At 42.9% G+C, this 17,537-nt stretch overlaps 1 protein-coding gene across 1 annotated transcript; it reads right to left on the bottom strand.

Moving 5' to 3' along the window:
* Positions 1 to 1,413: 1,413 nt before the first annotated feature.
* LOC129849560 (ADAMTS-like protein 5) lies at positions 1,414 to 16,877 on the bottom strand (the record flags this gene model as incomplete). The annotated part of the gene is made up of 5 exons (XM_055916390.1): positions 16,448 to 16,877; positions 9,485 to 9,571; positions 7,327 to 7,490; positions 5,145 to 5,343; positions 1,414 to 1,554 (listed from the first exon to the last, which is right to left on the bottom strand). Coding segments are annotated over exons 1-5 (769 nt in total), but the record flags the coding sequence as incomplete, so codon positions are not given.
* Positions 16,878 to 17,537: the final 660 nt, after the last annotated feature.

The following is a 17,537-nucleotide window of genomic DNA, read 5'->3' as shown; positions in this document are numbered from 1 at the left end:
TAGAGAGTAGGATAGATTAAAGGGAGAGTAGGATAGATTAAAGGGAGAGTAGGATAGATTAAAGGAAAGAGTAGAGCGTAGGACAGATTAAAAGGAAGAGTAGAGCATGGGATACATTAAAGGAAAGAGTAGAGAGTAGGATAGATTAAAGGAAAGAGTAGAGCGTAGGACAGATTAAAAGGAAGAGTAGAGCATGGGATACATTAAAGGAAAGAGTAGAGATTATGATAGATTAAAAGGAAGAGTAGAGGTAGTAGAGAGCAGGACATATTAAAGGAAAGATTATAGATTAGGACAGATTAAAGGAAGAGTAGAGGTAGTAGAGAGTAGGATAGATTAAAGGAAGAGTAGAGCGTGGGATAGATTAAAGGAAGAGTAGAGTAGAGAGTAGGATAGATTAAAGGAAGAGTAGAGCGTAGAACAGATTAAAGGAAAGAGTATAGCGTGGGATAGATTAAAGGAAGAGTAGAGCGTAGGACAGATTAAAAGGAAAGAGTAGAGCGTGGGATAGATTAAAGGAAGAGTAGAGCGTAGGACAGATTAAAGGAAGAGTAGAGTAGAGAGTAGGATAGATTAAAGGAAGAGTAGAGCGTAGAACAGATTAAAGGAAAGAGTAGAGCGTGGGATAGATTAAAAGGAAGAGTAGAGCGTAGAACAGATTAAAGGAAAGAGTAGAGCGTGGGATAGATTAAAGGAAGAGTAGAGCGTAGGACAGATTAAAAGGAAAGAGTATAGCGTGGGATAGATTAAAGGAAGAGTAGAGCGTAGGACAGATTAAAAGGAAAGAGTATAGAGTGGGATAGATTAAAGGAAGAGTAGAGCGTAGGACAGATTAAAGGAAGAGTAGAGCATGGGATACATTAAAGGAAAGAGTAGAGAGTAGGATAGATTAAAGGAAGAGTAGAGCGTAGGACAGATTAAAGGAAGAGTAGAGCATGGGATACATTAAAGGAAATAGTAGAGAGTAGGATAGATTAAAGGAGGAGTAGAGAGTAGGACAGATTAAAGGAAGAGTAGTGTAGAGAGTGGGACAGATCAAAGGAAGAGTAGTGTAGAGAGTGGGACAGATTAAAGGAAGAGTAGTGTAGAGAGTGGGACAGATTAGAGTAGAGAGTAGGACAGATTAAAGGAGGAGTAGAGAATAGGACAGATTAAAGGAAGAATAGAATGTAGGCTAGATGAAAGGAAGAGTAGAGTAGAGAGTAGGCTAGATGAAAGGAAGAGTAGAGTAGAGAGTAGGACATATTACAGGAAGAGTAGAGTAGGACAGATTAAAGGAAGAGTAGAGTAGGGTAGATTAAAGGAAAGAGTAGAGTAGAGGAGGGAGGCAGAGGAGAGAGGATTGAAGCATTTGAGCAAGGTGAGAGTTGAGGTTTAGGGGAGTGGGAGAGATGGAGGTGAGGTGGAGCAAACCTCCTCGGGGTGGTTGGGGTAGTCGGTTCCTTCTGGTCTCGTCCCTCTCTAGGCGGGGAAGGACAGGTGGGCGGTGGGGCTGTTGAGGGGGTTGTCGAGCTGGGTGGCGAGGGGACTTGATGGGCCAGCCACCTGGAGGAGCTGAGGGACAGTGCGGGAAAAGGTGAGTTACATTATTGAGTATCAACATGCCTTTGGAGTTAGGGCCAGGAGTTTTCATGACCTGACCAACAAAATGACCTGGGTCCAAGACATAAACTCAAACGTAACTTTAAGGGATAGTTCAGCGAGTTTACATATTTATTAGATATTTGTTTTCTTACCTTAAAAGCAGTCTATGGAAAAGGAGTAACTGCAATCCACACTTTGGTTTTGTTAAACTAGCCACTGCCAACAAAATGTTAACATTAGCATTTTTTTAAAACCAAAGCACTGTGTAAGTAAATCTTCCCAGTTAAGCATGTTTTACATTTTATGCCCAAATAATTTTTAAATCATTAAAGAAAACAATTATTTGAGGACCACAATCCATTTAAGAGATGAGGGAAAAATATCTAAATATGTAACATTTCTGAACTATTCCTTTAAATTTTGCATTAATAATCCATTAATTTGAGATTTGCGCAAACGATGGAGAAGCACATGTGTGTCTTGAATCAGGATTCGGGCAAGGGATCTTTCCAAGACATTCTTTAGGTAGAATCTGTAAGGACAGATGCTGGGAGACGAGAAGCAAGTACAGGGAGTGAACATTTAATGAAATAGACAGGAAACAAAACACGAACAGCGTCTGGACTGGGAAACAAAACAACATTAATGCTGACACGGAGATCCAACTGAGGAACAGATAGAGATAGAGGGGGCAATCAACAAAGTGAAGGAGTCCAGGTGAGTCCAATGAAGCGCTGATGCGCGTAATGATGGTGACAGGTGTGCGTAATGAGGGGCAGCCTGGCGCCCTTGAGCGCCACAAAGGGGGAGCGGGAGGAGGCGTAACAGAATCACTAAAGAGTGACTTTCTGTCCAGCATCAAATCACTATGATACGACATGAGCAAACATTGTCTTAGATCATTGATTTCTGCTCCAAAACGCTAAAAAGCAATCGCTTTTGCTCGTCTTGACTCCCCCAAAGGCTTTCAATGCTCCCTGTGACCCACAAGGTAAATAAGACCATGTTTCTGGACCTAACCCAGTCTTTAGCCCCGACCCAAAAGGAACTAACTGCGTGACCCTTTAGTGGATCTAAACCCACCAGTTGGGAAACACTATGCTAGGGGCTAGACTACTTCTCAACCTACCAGTTAGAAAACACTATGCTAGGGGCTAGGCTACTTCTCAGCCCACCAGTTAGAAAACACTATGCTAGGGCCTAGGCTACTTCTCACCCCACCAGTTAGAAAACACTATGCTAGGGGCTAGACTACTTCTCAGCCCACCAGTTAGAAAACACTATGCTAGGGACTAGACTACTTCTCAACCTACCAGTTAGAAAACACTATGCTAGGGGCTAGGCTACTTCTCAACCCACCAGTTAGAAAACACTATGCTAGGGGCTAGGCTACTTCTCAGCCCACCAGTTAGAAAACACTATGCTAGGGCCTAGGCTACTTCTCAGCCCACCAGTTAGAAAACACTATGCTAGGGCCTAGGCTACTTCTCACCCCACCAGTTAGAAAACACTATGCTAGGGGCTAGACTACTTCTCAGCCCACCAGTTAGAAAACACTTTACTAGGGACTAGACTACTTCTCAGCCCACCCGTTAGAAAACACTATGCTAGGGACTAGACTACTTCTCAGCCCACCCGTTAGAAAACACAATGCTAGGGGCTAGACTACTTCTCAACCCACCAGTTTAGAAAACACTATGCTAGGGGCTAGGCTACTTCTCAACCCACCAGTTAGAAAACACTATGCTAGGGTCTAAACTACTTCTCAACCCACCAGTTAGAAAACACTATGCTAGGGGCTAGGCTACTTCTCAACCCACCAGTTAGAAAACACTATGCTAGGGGCTAGGCTACTTCTCAACCCACCAGTTAGAAAACACTATGCTAGGGGCTAGGCTACTTCTCAACCCACCAATTAGAAAACACTATGCTAGGTGCTAGGCTACTCCCATTATGTCCTGCACCAAATTACTTGATTAATTACTAAATGATCAAACCTGTTTACTAAATTCTAAAAGATGCTAAAGTCTTAGATCATTGCTTTGTTGAGCAGTACACAGAAATCAGTCAAAACTATGGTACTGTACCAAGCACCACTATCTCAGCATGGAATATGCGGTGGGTTTTGGGATTAGGAGCGTTATCACTAAACACTTCTAAGATAAGAGGGGGACATTCCACTCCAGAAACTTCATGCCTTGGCTTTATCTGTTATTTTCAGCCAGGTACAGATCAAAGTATAGCAGGTCAGCACAGTGTATTCAGTTTTGGATCAAAGTCCACTTTGCAGTTATATAGGACAAATGTAATGATTACTACTGAATGTTGGTTACCTTCTAACCAGGGCCAATTAATTAGAAATACAACACTGATTATAAGCCTATGATTGAGTTTGCAGTTAATAATTCCCCTCTTATATAAACGTATGTAATAAAACATTCCAGAAGACATTTGCTGCACATTAGCAAGGCCCAGTCTGTGGGGCATTTTGTAGGTTAGGGGTTTTCAAACTGGGGTCCCTGTCAGCCTCCCAGGTCCATGTTGTCCAGGGTTATGAACATACATTATAGATTAATAATATTACATTGTGTTGTATTACACCTTCTAAACTTATACCACAGATCCTTTGGCCAAAATGTGTTACCTTTGTTGTTGTTAGTAATATTCATTAAAAAAAATGAAATGTTAAAAAAAACTATTTTAATATTTTAAGATCTGGCAGTACCTCTGCTGTACTGGAGGCAGTGAGATCTGAAAAGATTAAAAACATTCAAATAAACATTTATTTATTTATTAATTTTACATTGTATAGCTTGTCGTAATGTGCAGATTATTTTTACCCCTTGCAATAATGTTTAGATCCATCTATCTATCCATCTTCCGTGTCTATCCATCAGCCCCATCTATCAATCTTCCGTATCCATCCATCCATCTTCCGTATCCATCCATCCATCTTCCGTATCCATCCATCCATCTTCCGTATCCATCCATCCATCTTCCATATCCATCCATCCACCTTCCGTACCCATCCATCTTCCGTATTCATCCATCTTCCGTATTCATCCATCTTCCGTATTCATCCATATGTATACATCTTCCGTATTCATCCATCCATCGTATCTATCCATCCATCTTCCGTATCTATCCATCCATCCATCCATCTTCCGTATCCATCCACCCATCCATCCATCTTCTGTATCTATCCATCCATCCATCCATCCATCTTCCGTATCCATCCATTCATCATGTATTAAACTTCAGTCACACAAACAGAGGATGAATGAAACCAGGGGCAGGTTTTCCCATGTGAATGCATACATCACATTAAATGGACATTTTGGACATTAAATTTAACACATGTTAATAATGGGTACATTGACGTCCATTGGCTTTTGCTTAGAAAATGCTAGCTAGCTAAGTTATCGGTTGGTGACAGTGCCTAGGTAAACAAACCCAAAACCTGGATTGCATTTTGTCCTTAGACTTCTTACAAGGTAAGGAAACAAAAGGTTATTTTAATTTGGTCGAACTACCCCTTTAACAATGGTCAGCGGTCTTACCCCAGTAGGGTCTTGTGGTAACAGGGGGAGGCCTAGTAGTAGTAGTGGTAGTAGCAGTGGTGGGGTGATCCCAGGGGATGTAGCTAGCAGTGTGGTGAGGCTGGCGTAGCTGACTCCTCCTGCCATGGAACAGAGCATAGCGGTCTGGAGGGAGCCAATACTCGTATTCTATCCCCGGGTTCCTGTCTGTCACCAACACCTGCAGACACAACCACACAGTGTACAACGGATATATATTTTAATATATATTGTTTTATAATACCTGGTACCTGGTATATAAGCAATATTGGTCATATAACACAAACCCCAGAGGTGCCTTATTGCTATTATAAACTGGTTACCAATGTAATTAGAACAATAAAAATAAACGTTTTGTCATACCCGTGGTATACGTTCTGATATACCACGGCTGTCAGCCAATCAGTATTCAGGGCGCGAACCACCCAGTTTAGAACTGTCAATACCAACAATATACTGAAAAAATATAACAAATGGAAGACAACACGTTAAGAAAATATACGTCAGTTACATATAGGAGAGGAGACTGAATAGTTCTGCTAAATTGGCGTTTTGTATTTGTAATTATTAGGGATCCCCATTAGCTGCTGCCAAGGTAGCAGCTACTCTTCCTGTGGTCCAAACACATTAAGGCACTTACATTACACATAAAACAGTTTATCATATAACAGTATTACACCACTAAATATCTACAATACAAAATGTATAATACCACAATATTACAATGTACGTGTGTGTAGAGAGAGTGTGCTAGCGTGTGTGCATATGCATGTGTCTGTACCTGTGTGGGTGTCTCTTCACAGTCTGCATTGTTCCATAAGGTGTATTTTTAGCTGTTTTTAAAAATCTGATTCTACATTTTTGCATCAGTTACCCGATGTGCAATAGAGTTCCATGTAGTCATTGCTCTATGTAGTACTGTGCACCTCCCATAGTCTGTTCTGGACTTGGGGACTGTGAAGAGACCTCTGGTGGTATGTCTTGTGGGGTATGCATGGGTGTCCGATCTGTGTGCTGGGTACATTCAGCTTGTAAACACTTCTTACAAAAACAAGTAGTGATGAAGTCAATCTCTCTTCCACTTTGAGCCATGAGAGATTGACATGCATATCATTAACGTCAGCTCCCCATGTACTTTTAATGGCCGGACGTGCTGCCTTGTTATGAGCCAATTGTACTTTTCATAAGACCCTCTGTGGCACCTGACCACACTACTGAACAGTAGTCTAGGTGCGACAAAACTAGGGGGTTGAACAAGTATACTAAAAAAGCTATCATTGTGTACCTTAATTAGTGAGGTTAGTTTGCGGTCTCTATATACACTGAACAAAAATATACAGTAAACACAACATGTAAAGTGTTGGTCCCATGTTACATGAGCTGAAATAAAACATCTCAGAAATGTTCCATACACACAAAAAGCTTATTTCTCAAAAATGTTGTGCACAAATTTGTTTACATCCCTGTTAGAGAGCATTTTTCCTTTGTCAAGATAATCCATCCACCTGACAGGTGTGGCATATCAAGAAGATGATTAAACAGCATGATCATTACACAAGTGCACCTTGTGCTGGGGACAATAAAAGGCCACTCTAAAATGTGCAGTTCTGTCACACAACACAATGCCACAAATGTCTCAAGTTTTGAAGGCGTGTGCAATTGGCATGTTGACTGCACAAATACCCACCAGAGCTGTTGCCAGAGAATGTAATGTTAATTTCTCTACCATAAGCTGCCTCCAACGTCATTTTAGAGAATTTGGTAGTACGTCCAACCGGCCTCCCAACCACAGATCACATATATGTCGTTGTGTGGGTGAGCAGTTGGCTGATGTGAACAGACTGCCCCATGGTGGCGGTGGGGTTAAGGTATGGACAGGCATAAGATACATTGAACACAATAGCATTTTATCAATGCAATTTGAATGCATAAAAATACCTTAACAAGATCCTGAGGCCTATTGTGAGGCCCATTTTTCCTGTACTCCCCGTCATGTGAAATCCATAGATTAGGGCCTAATGAATCGATTTCAATTGACTGATTTCCTCATATGAACTGTTACTCAGTAAAAATCAATGAAATTGTTGCATGTTGCGATGATATTTTTGTTCAGTATAGTTATTGCATTGCGGCTCCTGTCCCTCATAACTTTGACCAGACTGACCATGACGTGCAGGTCCTCCATAGTGGGTCCAGGGACCTCAAAGCTTTCCCAGGTGTCCACAGAGCGCTTGTACAGGAGCTTGGTTCCCGCCACGCTGTACTCCCCAGGAACACTGATCTTCCAGTTCCCATTAATGACAAACTGGGAACGCCCGTTCTGGAGCGCTGGAGGGAGAAGAGAAGGATTGAATGAAGGTAGGGAATGTGTCTGGTCTTCAATGCTGATTGGTGAAGTGTGACTGAAATTGGCTTCGTGATGATAATATGTATAGAGTGTTTGATTGAATTATGCTACGGTTGGGGTCAATTCCTTTTCAGTCAATTCAGAAATCGCAATTGAGGAATGAGGGAAATTTGAGGTGGATTTTTTCTCCCCAATTTAGTCATATCCAATTACGATCTTGTCTCCTTGCTGCAACTTTCCAACAGGCTCGGTAGAGGTGAAAGTCTAGTAATGCATCCTCTGAAACATGACCCGCCAAACAGCGCTTCTTAACACCCGCCCACTTAACCCGGAAGCCAGCAGCACCAATGTGTCGGAGGAAACATGACCCGCCAAACAGCGCTTCTTAACACCCGCCCACTTAACCTGGAAGCCAGCAGCACCAATGTGTCGGAGGAAACATGACCCGCCAAACAGCGCTTCTTAACACCCGCCCACTTAACCTGGAAGCCAGCAGCACCAATGTGTCGGAGGAAACATGACCCGCCAAACAGCGCTTCTTAACACCCACCCACTTAACCTGGAAGCCAGCAGCACCAATGTGTCGGAGGAAACATGACCCGCCAAACAGCGCTTCTTAACACCCACCCACTTAACCTGGAAGCCAGCAGCACCAATGTGTCGGAGGAAACATGACCCGCCAAACAGCGCTTCTTAACACCCGCTCACTTAACCTGGAAGCCAGCAGCACCAATGTGTCGGAGGAAACACCGTAGAACTGACGACCGAAGTCAGCCTGCAGGTGCCCGGCCAGCCACAACAATGAGTCGCTAGATGAGACAAGTAAAGCCCCCCCGGCCAAACCCTCCCCTAACCCGAGCAACACTGGGCCAATTGTGTGCCGCCCTATGGGACTCCCGGTCACGGCCGGTTGTGACACAGCCTGGGATTGAACCCGGGTCTGAAGTGACGCCTCAAGTACTGCGATGCAGTTCCTTCGACCGCTGCGCCACTCAGAAGGTCCTGAGTTGTAATTTCTACTTACATTTAAGTCATTTAGCAGACTCTTTTATCCAAAGTGACTTAGAGTAGTGAGTGCATACATTTCTTTGTACTGGTCCTGCGTGGGAATCAAACCCACAACCCTGGCGTTGCAAGAGCCATGCTCTGCCAAGTGAGCTACACGGGACCATGGTACCGCTTTACGAAATTGAAATGGAATTAACCTCAACCATACAATTTAACATTTCTTAATTCAGCAAAGTAAGAAAGTTGCCTTGCCAAACAGAGTAGCATTACTACATCATTGCATTGTTTGGCCTAACAGTGACAAGTTGCAGGAACAGACAAATAGGGAAACCATCTCTTGGAAGTACATTTCTTTTGGGGGGGGGGAATTTCCAACCAAATCAGAACTAACCAAGTACATCCACTTGCCTGCCAGAAGGCCAGATCCCCCCACCCTTTTCCCGCACCCAGTTCCCCCACCCTGCCCCATGGCCAAATTAAACCTTTACGAGTGTTCCATTTCAGGATCCCTGCATTATCCATTTCAGGATTCACGTTATTATGGTCTTGTAAATGTGGGTGAGAATAGATGGATAGCCTTGGGTGTTGTGTTGACTGGAGAGCCCAGCCAGAGTGCAGCTGGGTATCAACCAGAGAGCTGTATCTGTCTCTGGTGCCAGGAAGTAACAGTAAGCTAACAGGAATCAGAGGAGAGCAGAATTATGGCTACTTAAAGTGTCAGGGAAGTGGTAGAGTTCTATAGCCATGGCTGCGTGGGTTGAAACTCATAGCAGACATACAGAAGATGATAAAAAGGTCTCAAAGCAAATTCTCTGTCAAACCAGCACGTCTGAGAGGCTATCTGTATGTGTACTGTATATAGTTAATGATATACAGAACATTGATGCTGTCCTTGTGTGACAGCTCATTCCCAGTGTGTGCGCGTACATGTGTGCGCGTGCGTCTGTCAAGCTGAGCCATCTCTTACCCAGATAGTTTCTGCTGTTATCGGTGACACGGATGTGAGTAGCTCCAGCTGGGATCATGGTCACCTCATTGTACCCAAACGGACCCGCTATAACCAACAGAGTACAGAGACATTCATTAAGACAGATATTACACCAGTGGGAGACAAGTATAAACCATTCATTTAGAGACTGGGTAACATTAATGATGTAGATAAACACAATATGTGGTGCACTATGTGGTATTTGCAATATATATATATATATCTGTTAAAATATATATTATATATGTGAATATATACTGTATATTCTTTTGGGTAACACTTGTGAAACTTTATTAAAGTAAATACATAAACTCAGAAAAAAGGTCCTCTCACTGTCAACTGCTTTAATTTTCCACAAACTTAACATGTGTAAATATTTGTATGAACATAACATGATTCAAAACTGAGACATAAACTGAACAAGTTCCACAGACATGTGACTAACAGAAATTGAATAATGTGTCCTTGAACAAAAGGGGGATCAAAATCAAAAGTAACAGTCAGTATCTGGTGTGGCCACCAGCTGCATTAAGTACTGCAATGCATCTCCTCCTCATGGTCTGCACCAGATTTGCAGTTCTTGCTGTGAGATGTTACCCCACTCTTCCACCAAGGCACCTGCAAGTTCCCGGACATTTCTGGGGGAATGGCCCTAGCCCTCACCCACTGATCCAACAGGTCCCAGACGTGCTCAATGGGATTGAGATCCGGGCTCTTCGCTGGCCATGGCAGAACACTGACATTCCTCTCTTGAAGGAAATCCCGCACAGAACGAGCAGTATGGCTGGTGGCATTGTCATGCTGGAGGGTCATGTCAGGATGAGCCTGAAGGAAGGGTACCACATGAGGGAGGAGGTCTTCCCTGTAACGCACAGCATGGAGATTGCCTGCAATGACAACAAGCTCAGTCCGATGCTGTGACACACCGCCCCAGACCATGACGGACCCTCCACCTCCAAATCGATCCCGCTCCAGAGTACAGGCCTTGGTGTAACACTCATTCCTTCGACGATAAACACGAATCCGATCATCACCCCTGGTGAGACAAAACCGTGACTCATCAGTAAAAAGCACTTTTTGCCAGTTCTGTCTGGTCCAGTGACGGTGGGTTTGTGCCCATAGGCGACGTTGTTGCCGGTGATGTCTGGTGAGGACCTGCCTTCCAACAGGCCTACAAGCCCTCAGTCCAGCCTCTCTCAGCTTATTGCGGACAGTCTGAGCACTGATGGAGGGATTGTGCGTTCCTGGTGTAATTCGGGCAGTTGTTGTTGCTATCCTGTACCTGTGCTGCAGGTGTGATATTCAGATGTACCGATCCTGTGAAGGTGTTGTTACACGTGGTCTGCCACTGCGAGGACGATCAGTTGTCCGTCCTGTCTCCCTGTCTTAGGCATCTCACAGTACAGACATTGCAATTTATTGCCCTGGCCACATCTGCAGCCCTCATGCCTCCTTGCAGCATGCCTAAGGCACGTTCATGCAAATAAGAAGGGACCCTGGGCATCTTTCTTTTGGTGTTTTAGTCATTAGAAAGGCCTTTTTAGTGTCCTAAGTTGTCATAACTGTGACCTTAATTGCCTACCGTCCGTAAGCTGTTAGTGTCTAAAGCTTCTTATGGCTGCAGGGGCAGTATTGAGTAGCTTGGATGAAAGGTGCACAGACGTGCCCATAGTAAACTGCCTGCTCCTCAGTCCCAGTTACTAATATATGCATATTATTATTCGTATTGGATAGAAAACACTCTGAAGTTTCTAAAACTGTTTGAATGATGTCTGTGAGTATAACAGAACTCATTTGGCAAAAACCTGAGAAAAAATCCAAACAGGAAATGGGAATTCTGAGGTTGGTCGATTTTCAACACAGCCCCTATTGAACACACAGTGGGATATGGACGAGTTTGCACTTCCTACGGCTTCCACTAGATGTCAACAGTCTGTAGAACCTTGTCTGATGCCTTTACTGTGAAGTGGGGCCGAAGGAGACAGAAATAGTCAGGTCTACCATGACCTGGGCATGCTCTGACCATGCGCGTTCACATGACTGAAGTCAATGTAATTCTCCGGTTGGAACTTTATTGAAGATTTATGTTAAAAACATTCTAAAGATTGGTTCAATACATCGTTTGACATGTTTCTACTGACTGTTACGGAACTTTTTGACATTTCGTCTGCTTTTAGTGAACGCGCTTCCTGACTTTGGATTTGTTTACCAAACACGTTAACAAAAATAGCTATTTGGACATAAATGATGGACATTACCGAACAAAACGAACATTTCTTGTCGAAGTGGGAGTCCTGGGAGTACATTCCGACGAAGATCAGCAAAGGTAAGTGAAGATTTATAATGCTTATTATGAGTTTTGTTGACTGCACAATTTGGTTGTATGGCTTCCTTTTGTGGCTGAACGCTGTTCTCAGATTATTGAATATTGTGCTTTTGCCGTAAAGCTTTTTGAAATCTGACACAGCGGTTGCATTAAGAACAAGTGTATCTTTAATTCTATGTAAAACATGTATCTTTCATCAAAGTTTATGATGAGTATTTATGTTATTTGACGTGGCTCTCTGCAATTTCTCCGGATATTTTGGAGGCATTTCTGAACATGGCGCCAATGTAAACTGAGGTTTTTGGATATAAATATGAGCTTTATCGAACAAAACATATATGTATTGTGTAACATGAAGTCCTATGAGTGTCATCTGATGAAGATCATCAAAGGTTAGTGATTAATTTTATCTCTATTTCTGCTTTTTATGACTCCTGTCTTTGGCTGGAAAAATGACTGTGTTTGTCTGTGATTTTGCGGTGACCTAACATAATCATTTGTGGTGCTTTCACTGAAAAGCCTATTTGAAATCGGAAACTTTGGTGGGATTAACAACAAGATTACCTTTAAAATGTTATAAGATACATGTATGTTTTTTTAATTATGATATTTCTGTTGTTTGAATTTGGCGCCCTGCACTTTCACTGGCTGTTTTCATATCATCCCGTTAACGGGATTGCAGCCATAAGACAGTTCCACAGGTGCATGTTCATTAATTGTTTATGGTTAATTAAACAAGCTTGGGAAACAGCGTTTAAACCCTTTACAATGAAGATCTGTGAAGTTATTTGGATTTTTACAAATTATCTTTGAAAGACAGGGTCCTTTTTTGTGGAGTTTATATATTCTCATAGAAAATAGTTAATACATACATATTAATTTACTCATTAATGATAACTAAATTAGGATTATATCATGATTTACAGACAGTTTATTAATGGTTAACATTTCAAACCAAAGAGGGATATTTCACCATCGAGCCAAAAGCATGAACCATTCATTTAGAGAGTGATATTTCACTAGTTGGTCGAAAGCAGTCAACATCTCTGTGGTCCCCCTGCTGCTGGTGTGTCAAAAGCGAGCAGCAAGACTACCCTATTCATCGTATTTTTTCTATGGGACTGAGATTCCGTTGCTCTTGTTTTGACAATTTTAGGTCTCTGACATTAAAGCTGTGTGTGAATTAAGAGTTATAGTGCTATTTTAAACTGGTCCATTTTCTTATTATTTTGTGTTTGAAGAAAGCTAATATGGTGATTTACCGCCACCTGTAACCCTGAGTCCTGAACCGAATATTGTGTGAAATTAATTTATTTTGGTCTCTAGATTGCGGTGGTATATCTTAAAGGGGCAATCAGCAGTTGCTACATTTTTTTTTTTTGACTTATAAATTAAATGTACCCACTGAACTTATAAATGCCTCATGAACTTACTTCATCCGTCCTACCCTATCAGAACACAACATATAAGCTTGTTTTACTCCAACGTTTGTAAACAAAGAAAATGTTAAAACACCATATGGCCTCAAAACTTGGTTAAAACTATAATGTTGATATCATGGATGGTCAGTCCTTGCATCCATAGCTTTATCTATGAATTTGAGAGTGGTTCATTTCTGCAGCCCCATCCCTCAGCTGTTTACTGAACCAGGGGCAGGAAGAACGCTTTGTTATTGTTTTTACTGTAGATTGCTGCTTTAAAGCCCTTTCCTAACCATAGGCTAGCCAATTTGAAGACAATGCTCTAATCATTGGCTAGTTTACAATGGTGGAAGCCCTCAATTGCAATGTCCATGCTAAAACGGGTTATATCCATGTAGAGTCCTCTATCTATCTCTATGGTTCAGCAATAGACTTAGTTATGAACCTGAGTTAGAGTTTTTTTTATGAATCTCGTGTGTTAGTGCCGGGCTAGAACAAAGGCCTGCAGATCCCAGACTACCCTTAATAAGTTCAGCTGTGTTCAGGACTTCCTCGTTCAAACAAACATCTAGCAACATCTAAAAATCAAAAACGTTTTCTATGCAAGCTACCATCACTGTGTGGCTGTACTTGTTTCGAGTTAGTAGGTACTGTACTGTTAAAAATGCCATGAAATAGCTTTTAATTCAAATTTTGGTGGTTGTAGCATGTCCAAAATCAAAGCAAAAGTAGGACAAATCCAACTCATGCAAACTTTTATCAAAACACCACCGCCTACTGCAGCAGATGCAATGCAGTGGTGCGGACTGGTTATATCCATCCAGTCCTCTATCTATCTCTATGGTTCAGACGGTCTCCATTGAAAATGAATGAATTCCGTCGGATCGCAAAGATTTTGCCATGTTGTGTGAAGAGCTGGAGTAAATCAGCTGTTCTACAACACAAAATTATTAAACTGTCTAGTTTTGTCTCGTCTCTCCTAACGTCAGCTCTACACCACAGGGATGTAGAGTTATGAAACTGATCTAGATGTATTTGGTAGATCTGCACAGGGCTGTAGAGTTATGAAACTGATCTAGATGTATTTGGTAGATCTGCACAGGGCTGTAGAGTTATGAAACTGATCTAGATATATTTGGTAGATCTGCACAGGGCTGTAGAGTTATGAAACTGATCTAGATATATTTGGTAGATCTGCACAGGGCTGTAGAGTTATGAAACTGATCTAGATATATTTGGTAGATCTGCACAGGGATGTAGAGTTATGAAACTGATCTAGATATATTTGGTAGATCTGCACAGGGATGTAGAGTTATGAAACTGATCTAGATGTACTTGGTAGATCTGCACAGGGCTGTAGAGTTATGAAACTGATCTAGATGTATTTGGTAGATCTGCACAGGGATGTAGAGTTATGAAACTGATCTAGATGTATTTGGTAGATCTGCACAGGGCTGTAGAGTTATGAAACTGATCTAGATATATTTGGTAGATCTGCACAGGGATGTAGAGTTATGAAACTGATCTAGATGTATTTGGTAGATCTGCACAGGGCTGTAGAGTTATGAAACTGATCTAGATGTATTTTTGTGTTAGTGCTAGGAACAAAGATCTTCACACAATTTGGCCACAAAGGTGCCTATCCTGTAGAGTTCAGCTGTATGTTTTGAGTTATCAACCTTGAGTTAGGGTTCTGTTCCACCTCCGGTTAACATTACAGAGTTATAGCCTGACTGATGTAGCCTGACTGATGATTATTTGAATCTGGTGAGTTAGTACTGGGCTGGAACAAACACCTGCACACCAGACGTGCCTGCCCTTAAGAAGATCTTATAGAGTTAGAAAAGGTAAGACAAATGTATGAAGTCACTACTGTGAGTCACTCTGGATAAGAGCGTCTGCTAAATGACTAGAATATAAATGTATGTATAGCTTGACCGTGATGAGTTCTCTGGGCCCTTGGCTTTTGACCCTGTGGGAAGCAATGATTACGCCCAGCGGCATCAAATCTGTTATGCCTCATTGGGACACACAGCTGCAGGAGGAGAGAAAACCCGGCAAGTCCTCCTAGGCTGCCCAGGCACTCAAACAAAGCCTCCTTTATCTCCATGTTGTCTCCTCAAGCAGAACCATCATGAAGCAGTACCGTCTCTCTTCAGTCACTGTGCCCACACGCGGCGCCAGCTCAAGAGAGGATTCTGTTTCAGAATGGTGCGCAGTGCCAAATCACACGCCAGAGGTGTTGGCCGTGTGTCTGTGTGGAGGGGAGGGGGGATTTATTCTTGTGTATTCTTGTTTGGGTGCCTGTGTCTGCCTTTGATAGAGACAGAGTGCACGTGTGTGTCCGTGTGTGTGTGTGCCTTTCTCTGCTGCTTGAACACTCGGTCACTGTCCTGCAGGAATCACTTAGGTTGAGAATTCCGTGGCGGAGGGCCAGAGCTTAGAGGGGGCCTCTGTTTTGACCCTCAGAACAAACACACACACACACACACACACACACACACACACACACAGAGAGTGCATTTATGTACATTCTGTTAGAGTGCAGCAAGTACCATTAGTGTTCCCTTATCGAAACTTCATGAATCCAGCTTTGACTAAACATATACACTGAGTGTACAAAACATTAGAAACACCTGCTCTTTCCATGACATACAAGTGAATTCTATGATCCCTTATTGATGTCACCTGTTAAATCCACTTCAATCAGGGTACATGAAGGGGAGGAGACAGATCAAAGAAGGGGTTTTAAGCATTGAGACCATTCAGACATTGATAGTGTATGTCTGCCATTCAGAGGATGAATGGTCAAGACAAAAGATTGAAGTGTCTTTGAACGGGGTATGGTAGTAGGTGCCAGGCGCACCGGTTTGAGTCAAGAACTGCACCGCTACTGGGTTTTTCCCGCTCAACAGTTTCCTGTGTGAATCAATGGTCCACCACCCAAAGGACATCCACTCAACTTGACACAACACTGGGAAGCATTGGAGTCTACATGGGCCAGCATCCCTGTGGAACGCTTTCAACACCTTGTAGAGTCCATGCCCGACAGATTGAGGCTGTTCTGAGGGCAAAGGGGGGTGCAACCAAATATTAGGAAGTTTGTAATGTTTTGTACATTCAGTGTGTCAGCCTTTGACATTTTGTTTGCTCTGTCTATGCTTCGAGGTTGTGTGTGTGTGTGCGCATGTGTACCTGCTCCCTGTGCATTCTGGTACACACTCCTGTGGTGTAGACAGGTGGAGTTCTGTCCTCCACACACCATACAGGCATCCTCCTGCTGGTCCGAGCCCAGGATCAGGTCACAGCCCGGTGTCTGCACAACACAGAAAACACATAGGCAACGTTCAGACAACACACAGGCAACGTTCATATAACTTACAGGCAACGTTCAGACAACACAGAAAAAGACAACACAGAGACAATGAACATAAAACCAGACACACATAACAGACAAAGCAACAAAAAAAATCAAGGCTGAAAACCAAATACAGCACACCGAGATACCACCTGAAAACCAAATACAGCACCCTGAGATACCACCTGAAAACCAAATACAGCACCCCGAGATACCACCTGAAAACCAAATACAGCACCCCGAGATACCACCTGAAAAACAGAGCAGCACCAACTGCTGATGGACTTGTAGACTCAGTGAAATGCCACAAGCAGCACCGCAGATATTGAGATGAGCGAGATGCAAGACTTCACTCTCACACAGTCACACACAGCATCTGCGTATGTGCATGGGTTCTCTTTACACTTTTACAACGTGGGAGCCACGGGAACCAAAATGGCTGAGAATTTGTGCCTCGACCCACTCTGCTGTTTACTTTCTGCATTTATATCATATCGCTGAGTCTACCTTTAAGGGACGATCACTCCGGGTACCTGATTAGACTGGACAGGCTCTTTTACTATGCCTCAGACAAACAGCTTTATGACTGGTTTTTCATCATGACACATTCACACCACGTCAGGGAGTTCGGAGTCGGTAATCCTTTGGCAGAAAGAGCCTATGGAAAAGTCAAGTTGTTTTCTCCTTTCTCTGTAAAAGTGGGACTGACCTCTGACCCCGGCTTGGGCAGGCTGACCCCCAATATATCAGTCCAGGCCTAAAGTTCAGGGGTGATGATTGGCAGGTCAAAGGTCCCATAATAAGTCAGGGGTGTGTCATGTAAACAGGGAGCCCTTCCCCCTACGGCATAATTGCAGTAATCGTAAAGCAATTCTAGTTGAGGGGTGCAGGATTTCTAAAATACCACAGACCTCAGAAGGCTTCAGA

The sequence above is a fragment of the Salvelinus fontinalis genome, unplaced genomic scaffold (genome assembly GCF_029448725.1).
Source record: "Salvelinus fontinalis isolate EN_2023a unplaced genomic scaffold, ASM2944872v1 scaffold_1538, whole genome shotgun sequence".
Classification (NCBI taxonomy): Eukaryota; Metazoa; Chordata; class Actinopteri; order Salmoniformes; family Salmonidae; genus Salvelinus; species Salvelinus fontinalis.
The sequence above is the reverse complement of the archived record's forward strand: the minus strand, read 5'-3'. Positions and strand labels throughout refer to the sequence as shown.